The sequence below is a fragment of the Primulina eburnea genome, chromosome 13, assembly GCF_022965805.1.
Source record: "Primulina eburnea isolate SZY01 chromosome 13, ASM2296580v1, whole genome shotgun sequence".
NCBI lineage: Eukaryota > Viridiplantae > Streptophyta > Magnoliopsida > Lamiales > Gesneriaceae > Primulina > Primulina eburnea.
This window is the reverse complement of record NC_133113.1, coordinates 4,959,646-4,985,167: the sequence shown is the minus strand read 5'-3', so window position 1 is coordinate 4,985,167 and position 25,522 is coordinate 4,959,646. Positions and strand designations below refer to the sequence as shown.

General features: G+C 35.9%; 2 protein-coding genes across 2 annotated transcripts; both read right to left on the bottom strand.

Moving 5' to 3' along the window:
* Nucleotides 1–4,631: 4,631 nt before the first annotated feature.
* On the bottom strand, nt 4,632–6,548 carry LOC140809662 (glyoxylase I 4-like). Its single transcript, XM_073167361.1, has 3 exons — nt 6,247–6,548; nt 5,051–5,388; nt 4,632–4,876 (listed from the first exon to the last, which is right to left on the bottom strand). The coding sequence occupies exons 1-3, from the start codon at nt 6,456–6,458 to the stop codon at nt 4,794–4,796; spliced, it is 633 nt and encodes a 210-aa protein (XP_073023462.1). The 5' UTR covers nt 6,459–6,548; the 3' UTR covers nt 4,632–4,793.
* Nucleotides 6,549–12,491: 5,943 nt separating this feature from the next.
* LOC140810219 (uncharacterized) lies at nt 12,492–13,799 on the bottom strand. Its single transcript, XM_073168091.1, has one exon. It carries the CDS (start codon nt 13,797–13,799, stop codon nt 12,492–12,494), a length of 1,308 nt encoding a protein of 435 aa, XP_073024192.1.
* Between the last annotated feature and the right edge of the window lie 11,723 nt (nt 13,800–25,522).

The window sequence follows — 25,522 nt, the reverse complement described above, 5'->3', positions numbered from 1 at the left end:
CGCAGTCTCCGATCGTGGACTGAACTTGAAGATCAGCTGGATGGAAATCTATTCGTAGGGATTTACAAGAAGGATTATCTCCGCTCAAAACCCGGAATAATTTGGAGCCAATGTTTTATGTGCAAAGTATAATACTAAACACCCCATGGATATTTTAATAAACATAAGACGCCCAAGGACTGTTTCGAACGTCGAAACAAATTTTTAAACTTTAGATGCGCATTGCGTGCGAGAAAACGATGCCCTAACACTAACATCTACCCATTGATATTGAATTTGAGAATGCAACTAGCAAGACCCCACGAACACAGAAGACGACGATTTTCTAAACCTTCATGCAGTTGTAACTTGTATAAATGTTGATAATACATTGATTTAAGGACTATGTATACCACTATTTATGGATGTTTTCTAACCATCATATGATAATTTTTATTGATTGTGACTAATTTTTATTATATTTATCCGTGATATGAAAATCAAATCTCAAAATATTTATCATCCTAATCTAGATAATATTCTTGATTTATCTTTTTTTAAATATGAGACGTCTCTCATAAATATTTTAGTGAAATTTGTTGACTATAGTTAAATAAAATAAAATAATCCAACATTCTCTCACTTGTTTATATATTTTAAACGAAATGAATAATCAAGAAATTCATCATCGTCCAAATTTAAGAAACAAATACACGAATCACGACGATATGTTTTCTTCTACAAAGTATTATATTCCATGTATCATATGTACTATATTCCTTAATATAACTTAACTTAACGAATAAAACTAGTATTTTATTTTAGGTCCAACTTAATCGATATTTTCTCAAGATAACTGAATATGCATATAACTGAAAATGAGAAATTTCATAATTCAATATGTTTCATAATCAAAACCAAATGTATATACCATAAAATCGTTTAGGAACCAAATCCTTGATTAATTACCACGTGATCCTTAAAAACCTTTAGGTCAAATGATCATTAATTCGGTAATAACATATTCAATGATCACTTTATTTACGTTCTATAAAGGCTAAAATACTTTATGTCGACATACTTAATTCGACTAGCGTTTTAGTCACAAAGATTATAACTAAATTGTCATAGCATAATCTTAATGTTTTATAAATAAAGTTCACAATTCTAAGCATAAAAATGGAGCTCCCTAACATACACCATATAATAGTGCTTCAAAGTAGGAGACAAATTTTGACTCCACAGGGAAAGTAATAAATTACTTTCAAATTGATAATTCATCTATATATAAGCATGTAATCTTTAGTATCATGAAGTATATCATAATATTTTGAAGCTTTCTAGTGGTCTATACCTTGATTACCTTGATAGTTTCCCTACTAACCTTATGGTATATATGATGGCCATGATGTTCTCAACAAACTCAATGAAGAGATAACATTGTGAAACCTTAAATACCATAAATATGAGGCTTGTATCAATCTTTATATTTCTCTTAATCGTGTAATGTTAAATACTCACATCAATAGAGAAGAATACTTAATGCTATTTGATATAACATTCTTACTCTATATCACCATTGAAAAATTTTGTTTTCACATCCATCTATTGCAAATCTAAATCAAATGAGTTTCTAATATGAATACATGAAGAGAATTTTCTTAAATACATTAGAAATATTTTCATATAGTTAATTTTCTTCTTTATGTCATTTAATGATGCCTAACAAGACTTTATTTGTCTTAAAGAATGATTTAAAACAAATAGCGATTGAACCAACTTTTAGACTTCATTATTTTTTTTATTAAATTCCTATTAGTCATAACATATTAAAATAATAATATTACCCTAAGTTTTGGTGATTGAGAAAATAACAACATCGAACTATTTCTAATCCAGCCACTCTTTAATTATGTTTTCAGACCACTGGATCAGTTCAAGCCGTTCAGATCAAAGCATCAGAAGATCAGGACGTTTTGGAAAGAAAGTGAAGTTGCAAAATGTCTGAATTGTAGTTGCAAAATACCATCTGTCAAACCGACCAGTAGTACACACGTTCAAACCGTTGAAAATCCAACCGCACTGCCACTAGTCAGAAATGAGTTATTTCAAATAAGATCTGAAAGTCAAGCCGTTCAAAGTTTTCCCTATTTAAAATGATTATACAATATCCTACCAACTACCGAATGACGAAAAATTATCTATTTCGGACATGATATGTCAGCTTAAAAGTCTCAAAAACACAAAGAATATCAAATGAGTATTTAATGATATATACAACAATTGAAACGACATATCCATTCTTTCAGATGATATTTTCAATTGCTATCAGGTATGGGTGGTTTTATTGTTGAATTAATACTATACAGATTATCGTGGAAAATCAAATCCGACATTTAGAGCTTTTCAATTATAAATATGCAGATTTCAAAGAGAAAAATAAGGACATAATTTCCCAAAACAACTGATTCAACTAATTTATATCAAGGATGCATATTTTCTAAGAACTTCGAGCACACTCAAGTTTTCAATATCAAGATGCTCGCTTAGCATACTTTTATCAGTTTATATTAAATCATTAAGAATCATTTTATGCTACACCAACAACTCAAGTCGTCAAGACTGACCGTTGGATTTTTATATTGTTTTTCTGGTGAACCGAGGGTTCTAAAACATCCAAATTTATAAAGTGATCACTAAAGTTTCAGTTTAGATATTGATAAGTCCTAATTGAAATGGTTTGTTACAAGACATTATAAAAAAAAAATTATTTTAGTGGAAAATTTTGCTAAATTGAATAAGGGGTGATTTATGAGCGTTATCTACGAACATCAGTAAAAATTCTTGTGTTATTTCACAAACAATTTACATTTTTACAAATCATATTTCAATCCGTTTCTTGTTAAACTGCCAAACAGTTTTATTTAGTTTGTCACTAGTCAAATCGGACTGTTTCTGTACTTAATCTATTTTTCAATGGTCCAACAAAACTAGTCGTTCAAGAATATCTCTTAACAACCTAAAAAATGTTAAGAACGATTTAAATTTATAAAATTTTGAAAGAGTTTATTCACCTCTTCTCTAAACTCTAATATAATTTCAAGTGGTTTCAGAGCGAGTTTTTGTTGAACTCTGGTAACTATATTTTAAAACGACGACTTTTAACAAAATTCCAATGTTGTTCAAAGAAGATTATAATGAGTGAAAAATTATAATGCATGCACATTTATCAGCCCAAGATGATGACATGTGATATGTCATCAGTGATATGTCATCACTTAAATCTATTGAAGATACTAAAAGCTAATACAATAGTTGCAATATATAATGGTTCTCCAAATATGATCTAGAAGCATGTCTGAATGGACGAATAAAGGATAAAAAGAAGGCCAACCTCGACAATGTCGTCAAAGACATTATGTAGAAGACCCTTGAATAGAATATGTTCAGCAAGATAAAGACTTGTACAACATCCAAAAAAATCTGGGATAATATTACCCAGCCTTGCGAAGGAAACAATCAAACCAGGAAGAACAAGCTGACTATTGCAATAAGTTCGATAATTCCAAGATGAAGCCCGACGTGACTCTTAATAAGTTTGATAGACAATTTAGTATTATCATTATTGAACTGACTTCTTTTGGTAAAAAATACAGTAATTGCGAAATTGCCTTAAAGATTATGAGAGTATTGCCTAGAGAATGAAATGTAAAAACAGTAGCTATGAGGGAGTCTAAGGATATCAACAAACTCGAGCCGCACGACTTGTTTGTTGATCTTAAAGCCTATGAGTTTCAGTTGGAGATCCGATTAGAAGTAGAACCCTCCACATCATAACCACTTAAAGCTCTAACCGCCACAGTCCGAATCCCAACAACCAATGAAGAAGCCTCTAGTGGAAAATCTGCTGATCATATAAGCACTGAGGCTATGTATTCATTTGTTAAAAAATTTGGAAAATTTATGAAGAAAAATAATCCTAAATTCATCTCTTAAAAATGATCAAGCTTGTTTTAATTGCAAAAAATAAGACCATTTCATTGAAGATTGCGACATGTCAAAGAAGGACGATAAGAAGCCATTCGGATAAAAAATGATCCTAAGATAACAAGAGATCTTTCAAGAAAAAGAGAGATAAAAGAGTATTTGTCGCTGATGATACAAAGAACAAATGAGCCGATTCAGACTGAGAACTATCAAGTTCAGAGACATCTACCAGCGAGTGTGATGATGAGAAGATCCAGTGTCTAATGACATATATCGAGCCCGAGACTACAGAAGTCGAGTCGAAAAATGCAGATGACATGGTATTTGACTTTGAATCAGATGAATTCACACGAGAGGATCTTGTTACGACATTGCGTAATATGATAGATGAGTTTAAAAGACTATCATTATCATTTGATAGAGCCAAGGTAGAAAATAAAATGGAAACAGACGAGTCTACCAATTCTAGTTGTTCGCAGCAAAAAAAATTTGACCGTCTGAAAATAAAAATCAGTTTGCTAGTAGCTGAAAATGTTGATATGCGAAGCTATTATTTCGTCCTATATTTTTGTTTTATTTGATAGGGTGAATATATAAAATTAAACACTACAACATAGAAGAATTAAACTGTATGTCGTAACATGCTTTATGCGTAAAAGAGCAACTTAATTTGAATCGTGACAAAGTGCAACAATAGTTGCATCTGAATAAATCAAAAATTTCCTTACAAACACTCAATCGAGCTCAATTACTTGAAGAATTTAAAAGACAAATCAACAAAAAACAATAATTAATCTATATTGATCATTCTTTATTAATAAAATATCTTATATAGAAATATTCAACATGTCCATAGCCAAATTCTCCATCATCAAGGCCTCAGCTTCTCCACTGCAGTATTGCACCTTCCCTGCAACCATAACCATCCGAAACACTAATTTATCGAGAGTAATGATGTGACACTTCACACGTCAGTAAGACTGGTATTTGACAATTTAGATGATCAAAATCGGAAAAAAGGTAATTTTCCTTATGTAACTGATCAAACTTACTAAATTAAAGAAAAAAAAAGAAGACAAATTACCAAAGTGATCAGAGGTTGAATTGATGGGACTAGAAGTGGGATTTGTAATCCTTTTGAGGGGGCAAGATGAGATTGGGAGGATTGGTATGTTTTGGCAATTGCAAATCTCAATCATGTATCCATCTGGATCATGGAAGAAGATTTGGTCCACAATTATCCCATTCTCCCTAACTATTGCTTTCACATACTCAATCTTCATCTCTTCCAATAGACTGATAATGAGATCCATATCTGAGCATTGGAATGAGATGTGATTGTCTTTCGGATTGATCTCGCCTTTTTTCGACGTCATGTTCTCCGTCTCCAGTAAATGGATTCCGATCCCGTGGTTGAACAACCTGTCAAACCGAATTTTTGAATTTCCAATTAATATTTTTAATACTACTAAGAACAATTTTTTTTTTTTGAAAAATTATATTTTATATTAAATTGCTAGCTTATAGGTGTGTGTATCCATCGCGTGTCAATTGCATGCACGTAAAGTTGTGGAAAAGGGCAAATATTAGATTGAATTAGATTAAGTGATTGAGAGGAATTTTTTTGGCATTTGTGCTATCCTTTATAACTTGCACCAAATAAAAAATAAAAAATAAAACTAGTTTTGAAAAGGATACTTGGAAAATGTTTGGTAAGAACTATTCGAAAGATCTGAGATATTTTCAAACATAAAATGTAATATATATCGAGGCTTAAAATTAATGAAGAAATATTAGATAGAAAAATTAAAAATATAATTAACGCATTGAAATACAGATTATTCTATGCTATACATGAAATATTTCTTCCACGATGATGTGATCAAATGTTAGTCCTATGATCATCAACATATACGTCAACTTCCATATAAATGTATAAGATCCATATGATCTAATGATATTAGAATAAAAGAACCCACCAGCATAAATTTTTATTTTCGGAGAGTGCGTGCTTGTGCTTGTGCTTGTGTGTCTATATCTAAATATGTAAGTATATGCATAGCCATGGGTGGTTATAAGCATGGACAGTCAAGAATTACAAATTTTACATTCTAAAAGTATATTCACAGTGTTCTTCATAAAAAAAAGAAGGTATCACTGTACATTTCCAGAAAAATAATCTGAAGGCATAACATTTATTCAATAAATAATTCAAAATACTGAAATATGAAACCAAATTATGAAGCAACATGAAGAAGATTGAAAGGAATAATAACATACCATGCCCCTTCGAAATCGAAGGACGACGGGCGCTTGATAAGCACGAATCCTAATACTTGTGTGTAAAATTCAACAGACTTTTTCACCGATTTGCACACAAACGATACATGATTTAACGATAACAAAGGCAAGATCGTAATATTATCATTATCACTATCATCTGTATTATTCAAAAACCGGTCTACTTCATCGACGTTCATCTCTTTCCCCATACCTATAGATTGGTGTGTGAGATTTTGGGTGTAAAAATGTATACCTACAAGAAGTTGGAGCTAGCTAGGGTGAATAATACGTTTATGATCTGGTGGTACATACATACATATATATATATATAGAAGCAAGCTAGAAAATCAGAGAAAAATAAATAAATAAATAATTAGGAAAAGGTTATTTTGTGATTTATATATTTGTCATTGGTTGATAATTTGTGTCATTAATTCAAAATCCAACTCAATCCAACGTGACACACGATAAAAATTCCGACATGTTACTAATGATCTTATCCATAATATTAAACAGGAACACGTTTTGAACACTATTTTACAATACAAGTCAAACATAATGAGGCTACCATGTCCAAAATAATTATACAGATACATAATAAATATCGATACGGTTAAATTTATTATGATTAGGTCTCTTGTGAGACGGTCTCACGAATCTTTATCTGTGAGACGGGTCAATCCTACCGATATTCACAATAAAAAGTAATACTCTTAGCATAAAAAGTAATACTTTTTCATAGATGACCCAAATAAGAGATCTGTCTAATAAAATACGACTCATGAGACCATCTCATATAAGTTTTTGTTATTCATTATATAGAGTAAAATTTATTTTGGTAAGCGAATTATTGATTTCTAGTTAATAAATTATTAAAATGACCTAATTGATGCATGATTATTTAAATTCTGAACTTGAAATCAGGTTCGTATCAATTTGGTTATTAATATTATTAGTAGTAAAATTTTCATAAAAAAAAATAAAAATAGCAGCACAAGACGTGCTAAATGATGTATCGGACCAAAAATTTTAAAGAGAGAGTTGAGGATGAAAAAAACAAGTTTCCCTTTGTAGCACGTCCCCGGAGACGTCCAATTGGTTCGAGGAATTAATTGTAGCACGACCCAATCTATAATTATCATGAAAAATAATATTTTTAGCATACAAAATTACTTTTTTCATGAGTTGGGTCATGTATGATATTCGTTTCACAAAATTGACTTATGAGATAGTCTCACACGAGTTTTTTGTCGAATAAATATTAAATAATTGGGTGACTTTTATGGAAAGTTCAATTAATTATTTTAAGCTACCTTAATAGTGTTATGTACATGTTTCTATTTTAAGAAAAAATATTATAGTTGACTATATACATAATTTGAATTAATCACAGAAAATAATTAATTTCCAAAGTATTTAATATCATACACAATAATTATTTCAACTTGCAATAAAATACACATGCAAGTGGCATGAATCATAGATCAAGAATTTATTTCAGAAACATAGAATAATTATTCTTTCCATCTATAGAATAATTGTGGCTGGTGCATACTTTTAATTTTTTTTAATTATCACAATAAAATTATTAAATTGTGGATTAACGGGAGGTTTCCCCTACTAACCAACCTAATTTAATATAGAGTATGTCTCTTATGAGACGGTCTCACGAATCTTTATCTGTAAGACGGGTTGATTCACAATAAAAAGTAATACTCTTAGCATAAAAAATAATAATTTTTCATGGATGACCTAAATAAGATATCAGTATCACAAAATACGACTCGTGAGACCGTTTCACACAAATTTTTACCTTTAATATAATCGGTTTGTTTAATAGATGTCAATGAGAAATCTAATTTCGATTAAACATACTAATTGTGGTCAATCAAAACGTAATTCATAGCATATCACTAGACGTAACGTCCCAATATCAATGTCATGTTAGCACCATATTAGCGCAATACGCGAAGAAACTAACTTGCCAATAAAACCGAAATTTAGTTTTTCACCAAATTTTTAACTTCACAATGGTTTAATGTAAATGTATATGTATTCCGGCATTCATTGTGGGATTTGTTTTTAGGATATTATCGACACGTATGAACTCATTCTTATTCAAATTTGTAATTACTCTCCAATTTCCCCTATTTCCAATTTCTCAAATTTGTAATTATATATATGAGTAGGTCTCTTGTGAGACGGTCTCACGAATCTTTATCTGTGAGACGAGTCAATCCTACTGATATTCACGATAAAAAGTAATACTCTTAGCACAAAAAGTAATATTTTTTCATGGATGACCCAAATAAGGGATCCATCTCACGAAATACGACATATGAGTCTGTCTCACACAAGTTTATATATATATATATATATATATATATATATATATATATATATATATATATATATATATGAGTGGGTCTCATGTGAGACCGTCTCACGGATCTTAATCTGTGAGACGGGTCAACCCTACCAATATTCACAATAAAAAGCAATACTCTTAACATAAAAAGTAATATTTTTTCATGGATGACTCAAATAAAGATCCGTCTATATTGATTTAAGAAATAAGAATCTCATAATACAAGGGGCGGAAACTGGTGGTATTGCAAGATTTGCATTTTATAGATATAAAATATTGATTAATAATGGTTGCTTGCACTTTGTAACTTTTGACCACATATGCAAATTGCGTTTCTTAATCGTTTCCTCCAATTGGTGGAATTTGACAACTTAATCAGCCAAAATATTACAAATTCAATTATCTTAATTAAATTAATGGATCGAGACCAAGATTGGTAGGGGTTCATGCACTGAAAAAAAAAACACCCTTTAGCCACGGGAAAAATAATTGTTAAAACATCCGTTGTTAAGCTTAGCCGCGTTTTAAAAACGTTGCTAAATTAGCGATGACTCAAGTCGCTCAAGTAGCAACAGAAGTGGATAAACCGTCGGTAAAATAGTAATGATTTAAGGAAATCTATTAGCAACGAATTGTATTAAACCGTGGCTAATATAACCATAATTTAAGTTAAACCATTGTTATTTTAGCAACTGTTTCAATATGATTGTAGGTATATTTAACAATGGTTTAAATTAAACGATTGCTGTAATAGCAACCCAAACTGAGGCTAAATTTACCCGTGGTTTTTGTAAATTGTTGCTCAAAATTTTTTTCTTACATAAATAACTGAATTTTTACTCTATAGTTTTTTCTATAAAATTAAAATTTATATATTTAAAATTAATTTGTTTTTGACAAAAAATTGTATAAATTTTGTTAAGTAAATTCTTGTATAATTAACATAAACTAAAATCGATAAGTTGATATAAACTAAAATCAACAATCATTCACAACTACGATAATTAAAAACAAATAATTCAAGTCACACACAACTAACGTATTGTACATCCAAAAGACCATAGAAAGATGACAAAAGTGTAGAACAAAATTTCCAAGTCATAGTTGGGTCTCGTCGTCATCGTACTCGTCATCGTCTCCATCGCCTCCGTTTGAGTTCATGTCCGTGTGGTTTGATGATGCACGACCTTGAAAGGTCTGCTAATGAGTGCGGATATCCCTGTCGTCGCCCTTCTCCAGTGGGGAACCCTAGCCCAATGGTGAACTCCTGCTCCCTTCCATGCTCCCTTGTGAGGATGATGCTTATACGTGGTGAACCCCCTACCTTCCTGTGATGATTCTCGTGTTAAATTACTGTTTTTGAAACATCTGTCTTTTTTATTGTTTTAAAACTTTTAGAATTTTTTTTTTTGTAAACTCTCAATTTTCGGCCATGTAAATTTACCACATGAAAATATTTTACCCTTTTAAAATAAAACATTATCCATCTAGCATTTTGAAAATCAAGTGCAATAGTCATAAAATGAAATCGTCAACTGTTTTACCAAACCTAAAAAGCAATAAATTTGAAAAGTATAGCACATACTAAACATTTCAAAAATCACTCAAAAACATAAATAAATAGTCTTAAAATCTTTAACATAAATCATGAGCCATAAATCGTAAACGCGGAAAAAGTAGAAGCGCTGGTCCTCGGGTTGTGTGCGCCATCAATCCAGTCAAATCATCCGTCAAGACCTCCCTCAACATCACCTGTATCAATCACACCTAGTGAGTCTAAAGACTCACACATCATAATCTTTATAGCAAATAATATATATAAAACCACACGCAACAGTGAAAATACTTTTACGTAAAAATAACTTTTTCATGACATGCAAACATAAACTTTTAACTTTTTTCTTTTCCTCAAAACATAACATAACATAAAGAATTTTCATGATCATAAACATTTTTCCTCTCCAGTTTTCCTTTGTTGAATTCAGATCGTTAATTGCGACTTTCCTCAACATGACATAAACTTCAAAAATCGATGGATCCATCTACATGAAACCGCAGTACTGGGCGGCGGAGGACACCAACAACACTATCACCGGTCAACTAGGCCCTGGCCTATCCTTTTTTCGAATAAAATACGATCGTCGGGGTGTCCTCTGGGGCCTTTTCCCATAAATGGACTCCTTCTGGGGCCTTTTACCCTCACGATATTCCATTCTTACCGTTACTACATACCGTTACCTCATACCGTTACTGTCACGCCCCGAGATCGGGGTTAGTTGACACCGGCGTTGTTTAACAATCACACAATCGAAACAACAAGCCTTTCGTAGCACCGTATAAACCGAAACCAGTTTATAATTCATAATTTCCACGAAATAACAATGTCTTTACAATAACGAAATTCAAAGAAATAGTAAATAATACGGAAGCGTCTTACAATTCTTTTTTTAAATCATAAATTTCGAAAATATAATCTATTATTATCATCCTTGCCCATCACCAACCCCAAAATTGATCCGTCTCTTCGTCCTCAACCTGCTTTTCGGACTTATCTGGGAGGGGAGAGTAAGGGGGATGAGTATTTTGGGAATACTCAATAAATGGGGGACTTTGAACACAACATAAAAGTTTTATAACATTTTCGAATCATAACATAAACGTAAAGCATGCTTTTCATAATCGTAACGTAAATTCCATAACATAATAACACTGCGATTTTTCACCTTTAACGGTTTACTGACGTCAGTCCCTAAGTTTTAATCCTCTAAGAGGGCGAGGCCATAAAACAGTTCTATCCCACTGTTAAGGGCCATATGTTGGAATTCCACCCATTTTCAGGGAATCCTCACAGTGTCAAACATAAACGTAATAACTTTCGAAAAAACGTATAGACAAAACGACGGTACTCGACCGTATTTTTAAACCAAAAAAAGAAAATTTCATATGCATAAAACCGAAATTTAAAATAGCCCACTTACAGTATATCTTGTTGCTAAAAACGTGGATGCTCAACTCGAAAAATTGGATCGCTCCTTGCTCCTCCTTCGGACGGAACTTCGGCTTAATTTCTTGGACGATTTTTCGGGCAGAGTTTGGCTATGGAGAGGCTGCTGAATTTCGAGAATATGCAGCTCTAATTTTCGAATTTGTGGTGTGGAGGAATGACTAGGGTGGTGTTGTATTTATAGGTGAGATGGAGAGGTTTAATTATGGCACTAAAATCATGCTCAAGATTGGCATAAATCTTACAATATTTGACTCCAATTTCCTTGCCATTGTTGTTGATTTATCTTCTAATTTTGTGGGATTTAAATCCCTAATCTCTTGTCCCTCAATATTTTCAAAATTATGGTGACTAGGTGAGGAGATTTGCTTTCACCTTGCATGGCATGCTTCCTTGTATCCATGCCTTAAAATATTTAGGCATATAATTTCTAAAATTAGTTATAATATCATGCCTTAATCCTTTAGCTCTTGTAGGATATCTCAATATATTCAAAATGTCCATAATATTTTTCGAAATATGCTCCCTTAGTGTATATATTATTAACTTGCTAATAAATGTTTCCAACAATTAATTTTCCCATCATCATATCTCATTTAATATAATAAAATCCTATGCTAAATTTCCCTACAAATATTAATTACATTAATGCAAAATTTTCGGTTTTCACATCCCTCCCTCCTTATGAGAAGTTTCGTCCTCGAAACTGGAGTTGGCTTGGTCTCCAAATATGTAGGGATATTCCTTTCCCTTACAATCTACTACCGCATTGTTTCTTGCTAACCAATCCATTCCTAAGATGATATCGAAATCGACCATGATCAACTGTATCAGGTCGGCTCTAAACATCTAATTATCAATACTGATTTTTCAATCTCTGTAAATTTCGTCAGTTTCAATGGCTCTACTAGTAGGTGTGGCTAGTTTGAAAGGTTCGGTTAGCTTATCGGGCTTACGTCCTAACTTCTTACCAAATCTCTTAGAAATACAAGAATGTGTAGCGCCACAGTCAAATAACACATAAGCAGGCACTGATTGAATTAGAATGGTACCTGACACGACTTCAGTTGCGTCATCGGCCTCTTCCTGAGTCATGGCAAAGACCCTGGCGTTAGGTTTGTCTTCCTTTGGTTTACTAGGGCCTGCTCCTGTGTTTGGTCCAGTTCCTCTGTTCGGTCCTGCTGGTCGGTTGGTGGCGGTAGGACACTCTGCAATTCTGTGACCCGATTTTCCACATCCAAAGCATACTCCGCTGGCCCTTCGGCATTCCCCGGAGTGTTTGAAGCCGCATGTTGGGCAAGGCTTGAGTCCTTGATAGTTCGTGGCGGGGGATTGCCCTGAGGGAGGTCCACCTGACTGATTGGGCCTCTTGAACGACTGACTGTCATGAGAGAACTGATTATTCATAGGCCTTTTGTTCCTAATCTCTTTCTCTCTCCGCTGGATATCAGTTTCCGCTCGGATCGCTGCGCCCATCAAGTCTGAAAAGTTCGTTGGCTGATAGACTGCCAATGCCGACTGGATTCTGCTGTTCAACCCCTTCTTGTATCGGTGCAATTTCAGAGCTTCATCCGCCATGATTGTCGGTGCATAGGATCCAAGGGAATTGAACTGAGAGGTGTACTCGACCACTGACATATCTGGGGCTTGAGTAAGATTTTCAAATTCACTCAACTTCTGCAATTTGACTTCCGCCGGATAGTACTGTCTCAGAAAAGTTTCTCGAAATCGCTGCCAAGTGATTGGTCCTGCAGCTGTCATGGCTGGCGAGATTGCTTCCCACCATTTTCCTGCTTTATCTTCCAGGAACGGCACAGTCACGTCAACTTTCAGTGCCTCGGGAACTTCCAATAGTCGATGCTGAGTCTCTACACTTTTCATCCAGCAGTGGCTGACTTCCGGGTCTGCAGCTCCACTGAAGGTTGGACACCTGTTCTTGCGAAGCGATTCATAGTGGAACTTGATTCCACTTGGTGGTGGTGGAGGTGGTTGATTGGCGTTCTGGTTTCCCAATCCTTGCAGTGTTGTCGCCACAATGGTGGCTATGGCCATAAGATCAGCTCGGCTTAAGTTGACTGCAGGCGGGGGTCCGTTCCCTTGCTCGTTCTCCTGTCCGCCTTCACGATTGGCATTAGCGTAACGCGGGTTGCGGTTCTGCCTCGGGGGTCTGCCGGCCATTTTCTATAATCGCAAGTTCTAAGAATTTGTATGAGTAGGATTTATGCAATAGATTGCGCAGAAGTAAATTGAAATCAATGGAACAAATAAAATATTTTATTGATTTCTCAAGCAGAACGAAAATAAATGAACATGACCAATCTAAATGAAATAACTGTACTGAATCAATCTAAATGAAATAAATGTGCTGAATGAAATAGGACATAATAAAATGTCAAGGTCATATAGAGTTCAATAAATGAAAATAAATAAAAATTCGAAAATTTTCAAAAATGGAAAGTTTTGAGATAGACATATGGATTCGAAGGGTATATCGAGAGGATTCCAGAACAGTTTACGGAACCGAATTCGGAGTTTTCTACGAAAATAAATCGAAGGACATAAGCTGGCGGGTTGACTTGTTGACTCGCCGGGTTGACTCGCCGGAGTATGGTCGGAGCTAAGGCGTACGACGGAGACGGCGTAAGGGTCACAGAACCGGTGACGGCATGGCCAGAATCGGTTGGAAAACTACTTAATTTGGTCGGAAAGTCGCGCAATTCGCTAACATAACTCATATTTGGGCGTTTGCGATAGGCTTATCCGATTTCAAAATGGATTGAGGGGAAACGTTACCCATAGATCATATATCGTTCGGGTAAATTTAATTTAAAATCGGAGTAGTATTAGTAGGGTAATTGGACAAAATATCATTCGGTGTTAGGGTTTGAGCGAAAATTCGTAGATCTGAAATTCCGGTTGTATCCGAACGCGAAATCTGAAATTGTTTGAGGGCTTTTGTTCGTCTTGTCAAGACGGTTTCAGATCGGGGCAGGGATACTGGATTGGAGGTCGGATCCAGCCGGAATTGACCCAAACGTGGTCGGAAATCGCGAAGGTTGAGGCGGCGTGACTTTGGCGGTTAAATCGGAGGGGCAAATCAACTCCGATTGACTTGAAATTTTGACAGTAGACTCGTCTTGAGGAGAGGAATCCAACGGTATATCATTTGTGAGCAAAGGATTCGGATTCGACGAAGACGCGGCGGCGCGCTAAGGCGCTGTTGGCCAGAATTCCGAAAAATTTCCGAAATTTTTTTTTTTTGAAATTCGATTTTTTTTTTTTCACTCGGATTATGAACCTGGCGGCTCTGATACCACTTAAATGTCACGCCCCGAGATCGGGGTTAGTTGACACCGGCGTTGTTTAACAATCACACAATCGAAACAACAAGCCTTTCGTAGCACAGTATAAACCGAAACCAGTTTATAATTCATAATTTCCACGAAATAACAATGTCTTTACAATAACGAAATTCAAAGAAATAGTAAATAATACGGAAGCGTCTTACAATTCTTTTTTTAAATCATAAATTTCGAAAATATAATCTATTATTATCATCCTTGCCCATCACCAACCCCAAAATTGATCCGTCTCTTCGTCCTCAACCTGCTCTTCGGACTTATCTGGGAGGGGAGAGTAAGGGAGATGAGTATTTTGGGAATACTCAATAAATGGGGGACTTTGAACACAACATAAAAGTTTTATAACATTTTCGAATCATAACATAAACGTAAAGCATGCTTTTCATAATCGTAACGTAAATTCCATAACATAATAACACTGCGATTTTTCACCTTTAACGGTTTACTGACGTCAGTCCCTAAGTTTTAATCCTCTAAGGGGGCGAGGCCATAAAACAGTTCTATCCCACTGTTAAGGGCCATATGTTGGAATTCCACCCATTTTCAGGGAATCCTCACAGTGTCAAACATAAACGTAATAACTTTCGAAAAAACGTATAGACAAAACGACGGTACTCGACCGTATTTTTAAACCAAAAAAAGAAAATTTCATATGCATAAAACCGAAATTTAAAACAGCCCACTTACAGTATATCTTGTTGCTAAAAACGTGGATGCTCAACTCGAAAAATTGGATCGCTCCTTGCTCCTCCTTCGGACGGAACTTCGGCTTAATTTCTTGGACGATTTTTCGGGCAGAGTTTGGCTATGGAGAGGCTGCTGAATTTCGAGAATATGCAGCTCTAATTTTCGAATTTGTGGTGTGGAGGAATGACTAGGGTGGTGTTGTATTTATAGGTGAGATGGAGAGGTTTAATTATGGCACTAAAATCATGCTCAAGATTGGCATAAATCTTACAATATTTGACTCCAATTTCCTTGCCATTGTTGTTGATTTATCTTCTAATTTTGTGGGATTTAAATCCCTAATCTCTTGTCCCTCAATATTTTCAAAATTATGGTGACTAGGTGAGGAGATTTGCTTTCACCTTGCATGGCATGCTTCCTTGTATCCATGCCTTAAAATATTTAGGCATATAATTTCTAAAATTAGTTATAATATCATGCCTTAATCCTTTAGCTCTTGTAGGATATCTCAATATATTCAAAATGTCCATAATATTTTTCGAAATATGCTCCCTTAGTGTATATATTATTAACTTGCTAATAAATGTTTCCAACAATTAATTTTCCCATCATCATATCTCATTTAATATAATAAAATCCTATGCTAAATTTCCCTACAAATATTAATTACATTAATGCAAGATTTTCGGTTTTCACAGTTACCACATACCGTTACCTCAATAGTCACAATTACTTCACTTCCTTCCACGTTTAACATTCTCATCACTTTATAAAATCATGCATAACATCACATTTTCATTTTTGAAACCAAGCATGCAACATGTATTTTAAATATCTTCCTTAAATCATAAAATCCCTTAGACATTTAAAAATCATAATTTAATCATGAACATTTCATAAACATTTAAAAATAATCATAATATCATAAAAACGACATTTAGGGCACTGCAATGATGTTTACTAATTTTTGGTGTAAAAAGACTGTTTTACCCCTGCTCTTGACAATTTACGTTTTTGACTTTTTCCATGCTTTCATGACTCTAACATGTCCCAAATATTTATTTAAGATTAAATTTAATTTTCCCATAATTTTATTTAGCATAAATATTAGACTTTTTCATTTATCTTTAAATAATTGTTTTGACATTGTTTTAATCCCGAAAAATCTCAAACTTTAGTATAAAATTCCTAAATTCAAAATTTAGTCCTTTTATATTATTTTATCCCTTATGAACCAGGACTCAACCCCCCATGAGCTGTTTTTCAATTTTTCATTAGTTAAAACCTTAAATTGACCCCGAGCCAACTTTCGATCTTCACGAGTTACCCCCGAACCATGTTGATCTAAAACTTGACCAACATCCTGAAGTACCCTGCTGGACCCTTAGACCACTAAGGACCGAACCCAAAACCAAAAAACGAGCCACCCTAAGTCACCCCTATGCTAGCCGAGAGTTTTAATATGCATGGACTCTACGTTTGTTGCAATCAGAACACTAGCCGACAACTCTAGCCACGAACCAGCATTCTTGCACTTACCTAGGACCCTGAGGACTCACCCTAACCCTGCCCAGCAAGCTTGGTCTGAGCCCTTCCTTTCCCCGCAGCCGTGCACCCCTGCACGCGAAACTGCCATGCTTCTTGGGTAGAGTCCTAGCATGGCTAGGACTCTTTCCCCAGCCCCTACTCGAGTCATAGCTTGGCTAGGACTCTAGCCCTGACCCCTGATAGCCCCTGGCCAAGCCCTGGCCCATGCCAAGACCATGCCTCACCCTTGAACAAGGAACCCGATCACTCCAACCCTTGACAGCAAGTTTTCGCTTGTTCTTGTTTCTTGTTGTTTTAGCCGTGAGTTTGGTGATGTGTGTGACTTTAATTCACATATTAACTTAGCTTGATCATCCCTTAATGTCATGGCAGCCCCTTAAGTGAAAAAAACGTGAGTCATGGCATAAAATAGATGGCACATACATCATGCACAAGTGAAAACCGAAAACAACAAAATTCTGGGCTTCATGCTTCATACAAAAAAACTTTTAATATACTATGACATGATGGATGGGAAAAGGAGATGTATGGCGTGTTTTTGCGTTATATACGCACGAAAATCCGTTGATGACGAAGAATGGGACGCAACCTAGGCTTGAATCTCCCTTGCCCTTCGAATTTTCCTTCCCCAAAGTGTGTTGTGTGTGCCGTGAGCTTTGAGAAAAAGTTTCAGATTTTTAAAGAGCGTGGCCGTGAGAATGTCTAGCTTGTGTAGGGTTTTGGTGATTTAAATATATTAAGTACACTAATTAAATTACTAACTAGGCCTTAGGCCTATTAAGCCTTTAAATTAAGGCCATTAGTTTTAATTAGGATTTAATAAAATGTTAACAAAGTTTTTGTTTAAAAAAAATTGTGAATTTATTAGTCGGGTAGCCAAAAAGCTCGTATTTTAGTTGAAAAACCAACACCGATAAAATTTACGTCCCGGCGTATAAAATCACCTCAAAACCCCTTATTTTCAAAAATATGAAAAACCATCAACCATATTTTAAATAATTAAGAATAATTGTTTAATAAAATATTTTACATTTTTCAGCCCTCGGTCCCCATTCTTCGATCGTCACTTGAATATTCCTTAAAAATACAATTTTATGCATGATGGTAATAAAATCATATTTAACATGTAAGCATGTATGTCACATAATCAAATAGCAATTAAAATCAGTTAATTACTTATTTCCATTATGTCCTAGATCTGCATGCAGTTGGATTACGTCGTCTTAATTTTGGACCTTACAATTCCTCCCACCCCCCTAAATAAAATTTCGTCCTTGAAATTAGAACTTACCGAATAGCTCCGGATAGCGACCCTTCAAGTCCCTCTCGGTTTCTCAAGTAGCTTCCTCTTCCGAGTGATTCAGCCACTTGACATTGACCATTGGATGACTTTGTTTCACAATCTTCTTTCTTGGTTCGCTAAGATCTGGACAGGCCTTTCTTCATATGTTATATTTGGAGTTAATTGAAGAGGTTCATAATTAAGCACATGTGACGGATTCGACACGTACTTCCACAGCATTGAAATGTGGAACACATTGTGAACTTCTGCAAGTGCTGGTGGCAATGCTACTCTATAAGCTAATATCTCAATCCTCTCCAAAATCTCAAACGAGCCTATAAATCTTGGATGAAGCTTTCCTTTCTTGCCAAAGCGCATAACACCCTTCATAGGTGCTATTTTCACAAATACGTAGTCGCCCACTACAAACTCTAAGTCCTTTCGTCTTTTATCCGCATAACTCTTTTGTCGGCTTTGTGCAGTCTTCATTCTCTCACGAATTTTGACTACAAGTGCGGCAGTCTCTTCAATCACATCCGGACCAATATCTCTTCTTTCCCCAACCTTGTCCCAATGAATAGGTGATCTACATTTTCTTCCATAAAGTGCCTCAAAATGAGCCGTCCCAATTGATGATTGGAAACTATTATTGTAGGTGAACTCCACTAGAGGTAACTTTGGTTCCCAAATATCTTGGAAATCAATAACACATGCCCGCAGTAGATCTTCAAAAATCTTTATAACTCTTTCTGACCGACCATCGGTTTGAGGATGGAACGCTATACTGAACAATAACTTTGTCTTCATTGCTGCATGCATACTTTTTCAAAAAGATGATGTGAATCTCGGATCCTAGTCAAAAACGATGGATACAGGAATCCCATGCAGACGAACTATATCCCGAATATACAAGTTGGCATACTGAATCATGGTGAATGTCGTCTTAATAGGTAGAAAATGCACTGATTTCGTAAGACGGTCTACTATCACCCAAATGGCATTCAAACCCTTAACGGTCTTTGGCAATCCCACTACAAGTCCATAATGATATTTTCCCACTTCCACTCGGGAATAGGGAGTGGCTTCAACTTTCCCGCTGGTCATTAATGCTCTACTTTGACTTGCTGACAAATCAAACACTCGAATATAAATCTCAGAATGTCCCTCTTCATGCCTGACCACCAATATAACAGCTGCAAATCTTTGTACATCTTCGTACTTCTCGGATGGATGGAGTAAGGTGTGTCATGGGCTTCCTTAATAATAAGATATCTCAAGGAATAGTCACTAGGAACCCATAGACAATCTTGATAGCGAACTAAACCATCCACCACTGAATAAAAATTCTGGCCCTTGGCTTCATCTCTAGCTCTCCACTTTTGCAACTGATCATCAGTGGACTGTCCATCTCGAATTCTATCTCTCAAAGTCGACTGGACTGATGATGTGGCAAGATTTGGGCCTCGCCCATAGCAAACACTGTAAGCTCAAACCGCTGTATCTCGGACTGCAACGGTTTTTGGAGTGATAATTGAGTGATAATTGCTGCCTTTTTGCTCAACGCGTCAGCCACTACATTAGCTTTTCTCGGATGGTAGATAATGTCACAATCATAGTCCTTCACTAACTCAAGCCATGTGCGCTGTCTCATATTCAACTCCTTTTGGGTGAAGAAGTATTTAAAACTTTATGATCGGTGAATATCTTGCACTTCTCCCCATAAAAGTAGTGTCAACAGATTTTTAGTGCAAAGACTACTGCTGCAAGCTCAAGATCATGAGTAAGGTAGTTCTTTTCGTGAATTTTCAGCTGCCTCGACGCATAGGCGATAACTCGGTCGTTTTGCATCAGAACTGCGCCCAAATCAAGTTTAGAAGCGTCGGTATAAAGAACATACTCCCCTTGCCCTGATGGCATAGATAACACTGGTGCGGATATCAAGGCTTCCTTCAACTTGTCAAAACTGTCTTGACACTCGGGTCCCCAAATAAACTTTGCATTTTTCTTTGTCAAGGCGGTCATAGGAACCGCTATAGATGAGAACCCCTAAATAAACTTGCGATGGTAGCCAGCTAGTCCCAAGAAACTGTGAATCTCGGTGAAACTCTTTGGTACTGGCCATTCTTTCACTGCTTCCACTTTACTTGGATCAACTTCCACGCCATCACTAGAAATGATGTGGCCTAAGAATGCCAGTCGATCAAGCCAAAACTCGCACTTACTGAACTTTGCATATAGCTGTGGGGACCCGGACGCTAATCATGTTCTTAATCATCATTGGGACTGATTAATCAATTATAAAACAGGGTCTAAATTTTTTTTTTAAAATGCGGAACGTAGTGAAATAAAATGTATATACATCTCAGTATAAAAGTACAAGTCATGTACAACATATTTTTATTCAACTAAGGTTTAACAGCTAATATCAAGTGTCTAACCCTATCTCTAGACCAAGTCTGGAGCCTCCACTCTAATCATGAACTCTCTTCATCTCCTCAACCCTGCACATGTCCCACCTGTTGTCATGCACACATACAAAACAAGACAACAGCCGGATAACTCCGGTGAGAATAAATCTCAGTATAAACAATGTAAACATGCAATCATATAAAAACATATATAAAAGCATAATAACCAAGATTCATAACATGTATCAAATCAGAAACATAAATCAATAGCAAGCAATGAATCATACTCAGAATCAAACTCGACTCAAACAACGCGTCGTCTCAGACTCGACTCAACTCTAACCTAGGGATCCCGATGTCTGGATATTGATAATTATATCGAATCTCAGTCGATAGGAATGAATCAATTCCCACACAGCATCGATATAATTCATATATCCAGTGTCTGGGCGAAACAACCTCAGAATTGACGAATCAATCAAGAATTAAGCGAATCAGCCATAGTTTAGACGAATCAGTCAAGATTAAGCGAATCAGCTATAGTTTAGACGAACCAGTCGATAATTAGACGAATCAGTCAATAACCAGACGAATCAGCCGGTGACTAGGCGAATCAGCCAATGACTAAACGAATCAGTGATACTCAATGTAATAATCTAAGTATGTGATTTAGGGAGACTCGAGTCAAATCTCACTCGAGTTGTGCAATCCCAACTCAACATTAATTTATACCCTTCATTCTGATACTCTAACTCTGTCGAAGTCTCGAACTCAAAACCTATCAATATCAATCTGGCAATGACAATACCAAGGAGTATACTATCAATACCCGTTCAAATCAATACTGGATATAAACAGAATTCAATCAAATTCTGTTTCAACAACATAACGGCATAATCTCAATATATCCAGTCATATCATATCAGTCAGATATCAATTCCAACATCTCATAATCAATAACAACTAATTCTGATATCAATTCTCAATCAACTCAACTCTAAAAATCATAAAAATTTCATATGGTATCTGTTCCTCAATCCAGTTTCAATTATACGATGTCTAACATACCAAGAACATCATATATGAATCATATCAGATTCTGACAATACCATAATTTCAGAACATATCAAAACGTAGCAAAACTTACGTCCAGTTGTAGCCTACGTCGATAGGAACTCAATACCGAAGTCGGATTCAAAATCAGATAGACGGATTTTTCACTCTTTTTCAGAACCTTTTCTCGATCCTTTATCCTTCTTTCTGAAGAATTGCAAGGTGTTATTCGTTTATTTATATCCCAATTGCATGGTTCTGAAACGTGTCTACTTTTCACAACTTCCAGGCGGCGCTCGGGCGGTAAGAAAGTACCGCTCGGGCACGACACTTTCTGCTCGGATGCTTGGCTTATCACACATTGGCGCTCGGGCGGTAATATTCTACCGCTCGGGCGCCAAACGTTCTGCCTGAAATCCAAACTTATGGTGCATTGGCGCTCGGGCGGTCTCTTTCTACCGCTCGGGCGCCACGAGTTCTGTACAGAATCTTGTTTTTCTTGCACCGACGCCCGAATTTTCCACGTGAGCTCCTACAACCTCAAGTCTACCAATTAATCAACGTCTGATTACAGTAATTAAATCTCGGGCATTACAAGAGCTTTCTGTCTTGCAGTGCCTGCAGTGTGATCCTCAAGTGACGGCTATGCTCCTCTCTACTCTTGGAATAGATCAATATGTCATCAATGAAGACAATAATAAACTGATCCAGATACAGCTGAAATACGCGATTCATGAGATCCATGAAGATCGCTAGCGCATTGGTCAACCCGAATGGCATGACCATAAACTCATAGTGCCCATATCTCGTGCGAAATGTCGTCTTGTGTACATCTGACTCTTTTACTTTCAATTGATGGTATCCAGATCGCAGATCAATCTTAGAAAATACCGATGCTCCTTGCAACTGATCAAATAAATCTTCAATTCTTGGCAGTGGATACTTATTTTTGATAGTGACCCTATTAACCTCTCGATAATCAATGCAAAGACGCATGCTACAATCTTTCTTTTTCACAAATAATACCGGAGCGCCCCATGGAGAGTAACTAGGGCGGATGAAACCTTTGTCTAGCAATTCTTGGATTTGATCTTTTAGCTCTTTCATTTCGGCAGGTGCTAGACGATAAGGTGCCTTTGATATATGAACTGTGCCCGGCATTAGATCAATAGAGAATTCCACTTCACGATCGGGCGGAATACCAGAAACGTCCTCGGGAAAGACGCTAGGAAAATCTCTCACAATATCAACATCTTCTAACTTCTGACTGATGGATTCATGTGTAGTAGTGACACATGCTATATAAGCTTGGCATCCACTCTTAATAAGTTTCCTCGCACATAAACAAGGGATAATGTGCGGCATTTGCTTGTTTCTTGCCGCCTCAAAGACAAAAGATTTACCACTAGGTGGCCTAATAGATACCGATCGCTGACGAAAATCAATCGAAACTCCATTCGCTAATAGCCAATCCATCCCAAGTATAATATCGAATTCGGGCATATGAAGCACAATAAGATCTGCCCGAACAACATCTTTGAATAAACGAAGCTCCAGATTCTTAACAATCTTAAACGTGAGCATTTGATCACCAGATGGAATAGAAACTTTGAATCCCAAATCCATATCTTGAGGAGTAATTTTCATTCTTTTGATGAATGTTTCAGATATAAAAGAATGTGTAGCTTCTAAATCTAGCAATGCATAGGTAGCTACACCTAGAATGATGATCCTCCCTGCGGTGAAAATATCTTTTAAATATTTTCGTGTTGAAACTTAAGGATTTGCTATCATTAATTCCCAAAGTTATATGAAGATTGCGTGTTGGACTTAAGCATTTCTTGGAAAATTGCACTTTAGTCCTTCAATTTTTCGAATTATTGCAATTAAATCCTTAAATTATTTCGAGAATTCTGATTTTTGCCCCTTATGTTTCGAGAATTACATACGTGGTCCTTAAGAATTCGGAAATTGCATTTAGGTCCCTTATCTTTCGAATTATTGCCTTTTGGGCCCTATATTTTCGAAAATTACTTTTTAGCCCTCAAGTTAATGAAAATTGTTCTTTGGACCCCATTAATTTTGAAATCCCCTAAAAATCCCTTAGTTATGACTTTCTTTGAATTGTGGCCCTCAACTTTTTATTGGGAATCATTACATCCTTCACATAAAATAAGGCACAAAATTCATATCATTTTCTATGGTTTCTAAAATCATAACTTAAATCCAACTAAGTAGAACATGCAACCTACTTTTCACTAGGTTAAATCTTGTTCCCAAATAAATTCCAATAACCAATTTAAAATTTCATGCAATAATAAGCAATATAAAAATGTTAAATAACTAGGTTACCCGTGATGAGTGTAATGTCCGCTTCTTCCTCAGCTTCCTCGGCATTCATAACATAGGCTTGTGCCGTAGTAGCTGCTTTCCTTTTTGGGCAATCAATAGCTTTGTGTCCAGCCTCCTTGCAGTAGAAACATTTAAAGGATCCCCATTCACATTTGCCAAGATGAAGACGGTTGCACTCCTTGCATGGTTGCCTCTCAGCAGGCTTTGGTGCTCCTGGATTTTGTGGCTTTGGTTGAGCTGGCTTCTTGATATGTGTCGTTTTTACGTGTTTTATTGCATTAGTCTGTGTGTGTTTTGCATTGTGCATACGTCTATTTCAATCACATTTTGTTCATTTTAGAATAAACATTTTGCATTTTATCATATCTCACTCGGGCATGACGAATTTGCAGGAAAAATGGCTGGAAAATCAGAAATCGGAGCCAAGCGCTAAGCCAACAAGTTTGTGTGCAGAAAAGTTGGCGCCCGAGCGGTAATTTTCTACCGCCCGGGCGCGAGAAGAGAAATGCCGAAGAAATTTACAGAAAGTTTGGCGCTCGGGCGGTGAAATCCTACCGCCCGAGCGCGAGAAATGATCCCCAAAGGAAAAATTACAGAAGAGTCGGCGCTCGAGCGGTAGTTTTCTACCGCCCGAGCGCGAAAGTCGCACACCCCAAGGAAATTTACAGAAGGTGTGGCGCTCGAGCGGTAGTTTTCTACAGCCCGAGCGCCACTTATTTTTGGCAAGATTTTTTCAGCCGATTCTTTACCTTATTTTGAGAGGGTGGCTGATTTGGAAGGTTTTTTGGATGAATTTTTGGGGGGCATTCAGACAGATGGAGATCATCATTCTTCAGCCGTCACAAGTTTGGAGAGCACTCTTGCGCTTGGATTGAAGATTTGAAGATTCCAGGCATCGTTCTTCGCGTTTTTCGTCAACTCTAGTATTTCTTATTTAGTTTTATCATTTAAACTTTGCTTTGATTATTTTGATTATGAATTTCAGTAGCTAAAACTTTATTATTTGTTGGGATTAAAGGGGATCCTACCCCGAACGTGATTTGAATTAATTTATATTTTGATTGTGCGTTATTCTTGATTTTACTACTGTTTTACTGTGTCATTAAAGCGTAGCTAACTTTAACGACGTTTTCATATCACGAGTGAGTTCGAGAGAATAACGAGTGATAGGATCGAGTAGTAGAATTCGCGGATCTACAATTTACATAG

Bases quoted from the DNA above. Each gene is read 5' to 3' on its own strand.
- LOC140809662 (XM_073167361.1), bottom strand. From the start codon at position 6,458: ATGGGGAAAGAGATGAACGTCGATGAAGTAGACCGGTTTTTGAATAAT. The intron at 5,389-6,246 runs GTATGTTATTAT...TCGGTTTGACAG, and splicing joins TTCGATTTCGAAGGGGCATG to GTTGTTCAACCACGGGATCG. The intron at 4,877-5,050 runs GTAATTTGTCTT...TTATGGTTGCAG, and splicing joins TTCAACCTCTGATCACTTTG to GGAAGGTGCAATACTGCAGT.
- LOC140810219 (XM_073168091.1), bottom strand. From the start codon at position 13,799: ATGGCCGGCAGACCCCCGAGGCAGAACCGCAACCCGCGTTACGCTAAT.